The sequence below is a fragment of the Camelina sativa genome, chromosome 16 (genome assembly GCF_000633955.1).
Source record: "Camelina sativa cultivar DH55 chromosome 16, Cs, whole genome shotgun sequence".
NCBI lineage: Eukaryota > Viridiplantae > Streptophyta > Magnoliopsida > Brassicales > Brassicaceae > Camelina > Camelina sativa.
The window spans coordinates 4,316,267-4,320,678 of record NC_025700.1 but is presented as its reverse complement, the minus strand read 5'-3'; the positions used below and the strand labels follow the sequence as shown (position 1 = coordinate 4,320,678).

The window sequence follows — 4,412 nt, the reverse complement described above, 5'->3', positions numbered from 1 at the left end:
TGAAGATTTTTGCTGCTTTAAGAGGCCTAAGTCGTGACTATGAGCCAATAATCACTGTCATCGAAGACTCAATGGATCGAAGTCCTCAACCAACTTATGAAAATGTGATCTCCCGACTAACTGGTTATGAGGATCGATCCAAGGCTACTCCAACTCGTCTGATGTCACTCCACACCTTGCCTTTCACACCATGCGGTCGTTCAACTTCTCAGGCAGAGGACGTGGTAGCAGAGGAAGAGGACGTGGAAACGGTTTCTCAACCAGAGGACGTGGCTTCCACCAACAGTTCTCAGGATCTCCTCAGTTTTCAGTCTCTTCTCAGTTTCCAAGCTCTTCTCACGGTTCTACTAAACCTGAGTTACCAGTCTGTCAGATCTGCAGCAAATGAGGACATAATGCTCTAGATTGTTGGTACCGCTTTGATGAAGAGTATCAGAAACCGGAGGTTGCAGCTGCAGCTTTCTCTGCTCTTCATATCACCGATGTAACTGACGATGGTGCTTGGTATCCAGATTCTGGTGCAATAGCTCATATTACCAACACCACTCAACATTTGCAGAAAGCTCAGCCTTACACCGGAACAGATACAGTCATGGCAGGTGATGGTAATTTTCTCCCTATAACTCACATCGGTTCAGCAAATCTACCTTCTACTTCAGGTAATCTCCCATTAAAAGATGTGTTGGTTTGTCCTGCAATAGTGAAATCTTTGCTTTCAGTTTCAAAATTGACTAAGGACTATCCTTGTGCAATCACGTTTGATTCTGATGATGTTCTTATTAAGGACAAGCAAACAAGGCATGTTCTGACAAAGGGAAAGGAAAATGATGGTCTTTACAAATTGGAGGATGGAAAGTTTAAGACGTTCTACTCTACCAGACAAATCAAAACCTCGAATGAAGTCTGGCATCAAATATTGGGACATCCTAACACTCAAGTTCTCCAACTTCTTTCTGCGAATAAGGCGATTCAAATCAATAAAAGCACCACCAACATGTGTGAATCGTGTCGGTTAGGGAAGAGTTCGAAATTGCCGTTTGTTTCTTCTGATTTTCATGCATCTAGACCCTTAGAGAGAGTTTATTGTGATCTCTGGGGTCCTTCTCCTGTCTCGTCCATTCAGGGATTCAGGTTCTATATAGTCTTTATTGACAACTTTTCAAGATATTGTTAGTTTTATCCTCTTAAGAGAAAGTCAGATTTCTGCTCTATATTCATCAAGTATCAGCTTCTTGTTGAAAATCTTCTTCAAAACAAAATTGGCATATTTCAGTCTGATGGTGGAGGTGAATTCATAAGTCAAAGGTTCTTGAATCACTTGCAAGAGTCTGGTATACAGCACTATATCTCCTGTCCACACACACCACAACAAAATGGGTTGGCAGAAAGAAAACATAGGCAACTTACAGAAATGGGTCTTACTCTTATGTTTCAAAGTAAGACACCTCAAAGTTATTGGGTGGAGGCATTTTTCACTGCAAATTTTCTCTGCAATCTCTTACCAACAACCTCACTTGATAGTGATCATAGTCCATATGAAGTTTTGCACGGCAAGGCCCCAGATTACTCAGCTCTACGCACCTTCGGATGTGCCTGCTACCCAACGCTTAGGCCATATGCATTAAATAAGTTTGATCCACGGTCTCTCAAGTGTATTTTTCTGGGTTACACAGAGAAATACAAGGGATATCGTTGCTATCATCCTCCTACAGGTCGTGTATATTTGAGTCGACATGTTATATTTGATGAAGCCTCATTCCCATTTGCGGATACATACTCTTCTCTGCAACATTTTGTTCCCACACCTCTGTATACAGCATGGATCAAAGGTTCTTGCAGCGGTTCTCAACTCTCTCCAGTCACTCCAGTTACTTCAGTCACTGAACAAGATTCAAGTGAACCTTTATATTCTGCAGACTCTGCTCCCACTCTCTCAACTCCAGCTCAAGATGATTCTGCAATTCCAGCTCAAGATGATTCTGCTCCCACTCTCTCAATGTCTAATGACTGTTCACCCGATTGCTCAGCTGATAGTGATGAGGAATGTATTGAGTGTACGGAAAGCTTAGACCTTGTTCCTATAGGCAACATCGTTCTCTCATCACCACCTCAGCTGACCACATTCGGTGCTACAGATCAACCTGAAACATCAACTGCAGAACTTCAACTGGCGTCGACTCATCCGATGATCACAAGATTAAAATCAGGCATTAGCAAACCAAATCAGCGCTATGCCCTTCTCTCTCACAAAGTATCTCATCTAATGCCTAAAACAGTCACCGAGGCTCTCAAGGACGAACGTTGGACTGCTGCTATGGGGGAAGAAATGGGAAATTGTAAATAAACAGGAACTTTTTCTCTTGTTCCTCCTCCATCTGATATGAATGTGCTTGGCTCAAAATGGGTTTTCCGAGTGAAACTTTATGCTGATGGTTCATTAGACAAATACAAAGCCAGACTCGTTGCTCAAGGTTTTAATCAAGAAGAAGGCATTGACTATCTTGAAACATATAGTCCAGTTGTTCGCACTCCTACAGTTTGAGCTGTTCTCCACATTGCTACTCTTCTCAATTGGGAACTCAAACAAATGGATGTCCACAATGTTTTTCTCCATGGGGACCTTACAGAAACTGTTTACATGAAACAACCTGCAGGCTTTGTGGATGAAGAACATCATGATCATGTATGGCTACTGCAAAAATCACTCTATGGACTTAAACAAACTCCAAGAGCATGGTTTGATAAGTTCAGCAATTTTTTGCTTGAATTTGGTTTCTTTTGCAGCATTCATGATCCTTCTCTCTTCATTTGTGCTAAAAATGGGGATGTTATCTTCCTGTTGCTTTATGTTGATGACATGGTCATCACAGGAAATTCCTCCAGCCTCCTCAACAGCCTTCTTGAAGAGCTCAACAAACGTTTTCGAATGAAGGATCTCGGTCAACTGCATTATTTTCTCGGGATTCAGGCTCAATTTCACTCGGGTGGCCTGTTTCTTTCTCAACAGAAATATGCGGAAGACCTTCTTATTGCTGCAGCTATGTCAAATTGTTCTTCTGTTGCTACACCGCTACCACAACAACTCAACAAAGCTCCACATCAAGATCGACTCTTTGAGAATCCCAAATACTTCTGCAGTCTTGCTGGCAAACTGCAATATCTGACTCTTACAAGACCAGATATTCAGTTTTCTGTCAATTATGTGTGTCAAAAGATGCATGCCCCTATTGTCTCTGATTTTCAACATCTCAAACGTATACTTCGCTACATAAAGGGTACTACTACAATGGGTATTTCTTTCAGCAACACCACAAACTGCAAGATGATAGTGTTTAGTGATAGTGACTATAGCGGCTGCAACAAAACAAGTCGTTCCACTGGTGGTTTTTGTACATTCCTTGGTGATAACATCATCTCCTGGTCTTCTCGCAAACAACCTACGGTCTCCAAAAGCTCTACAGAAGCCGAGTACCGAGCTATGTCCGAAGCTACTTCCGAGATCACCTGGATTGTGAATCTTCTTTGCAGTCTTGGTGTCCCTCAGTTTGAAACACCTGAGTTGTTCTGCGACAATCTCTCCGTTGTGTACCTCACTGCAAATCCAAGTTTTCATGCTCGCATAAAGCACTTCGCTAACCATTATCATTATGTTCGTGAGCAAGTGGCTTTTGGCAATCTCATTGTCAATCACATCTCTGCAGATTACCATATTGCTGATGTCTTCACCAAGTCACTTTCGCAGGGTCTTTTTGAGGAATTGCGATTCAAACTTGGAGTCGTTGTTTGCGGGGGCATATAAACAATACAGCCTCCAATAACATTGTTTGTGATAAAGGCCCAACAGAACTCAGGTCCAGCTCAAGCCCATCAGCTTCTGTACCCAACTCACGCCAACGTTTACCTGCAAAAGAAGACAAAGACAGAACAGAACAAGTCAGAGGTTTGGTAAATGTTGCAGAAGACAAAAACAGAGGAAACAGAGAATCAACAGAAGCTGCAGGAGGTCCGACAGTGACATTACAAAATAGGTTTGAGCTTCTAGGATCAAGTGATATTGAAGACAACTCACACCAACTGGACAAATGTAAAAAAATCTAGACTTTAGGATTTTAACATTGTATCTCTATATAAACACTATATTTTTATAAAAGAAACTTAAGATTGCAGAAATAAGAAAAAAAGTTATTTCTATTTTTCTCTATCTTCTTCAACTTGAAGCATAAACAAATAATACAAAAAAAAAGCCAGAGAACGAATAATTTCCCTAACACGTGAGAGTATCTCTTTAGTGTTTTGTCATCATCCTATTTAACCTGACACCAATAAATATGTTACTAAGTTTATTTTTCACGCAACATTTATTAACTACTGGATATACGATTCTTGTTCCAAAAAAAAAAAAAAAAAAAAAA

At 40.9% G+C, this 4,412-nt stretch overlaps 1 protein-coding gene across 1 annotated transcript; it reads left to right on the top strand.

The window, feature by feature from the left end:
• On the top strand, nt 2,588-3,799 carry LOC109129436 (uncharacterized mitochondrial protein AtMg00810-like). The gene has a single exon (XM_019237686.1). The coding sequence runs from the start codon at nt 2,588-2,590 to the stop codon at nt 3,797-3,799; it is 1,212 nt and encodes a 403-aa protein (XP_019093231.1).

Coding starts and splice junctions, on each gene's coding strand:
- LOC109129436 (XM_019237686.1), top strand. CDS start 2,588: ATGGATGTCCACAATGTTTTTCTCCATGGGGACCTTACAGAAACTGTT.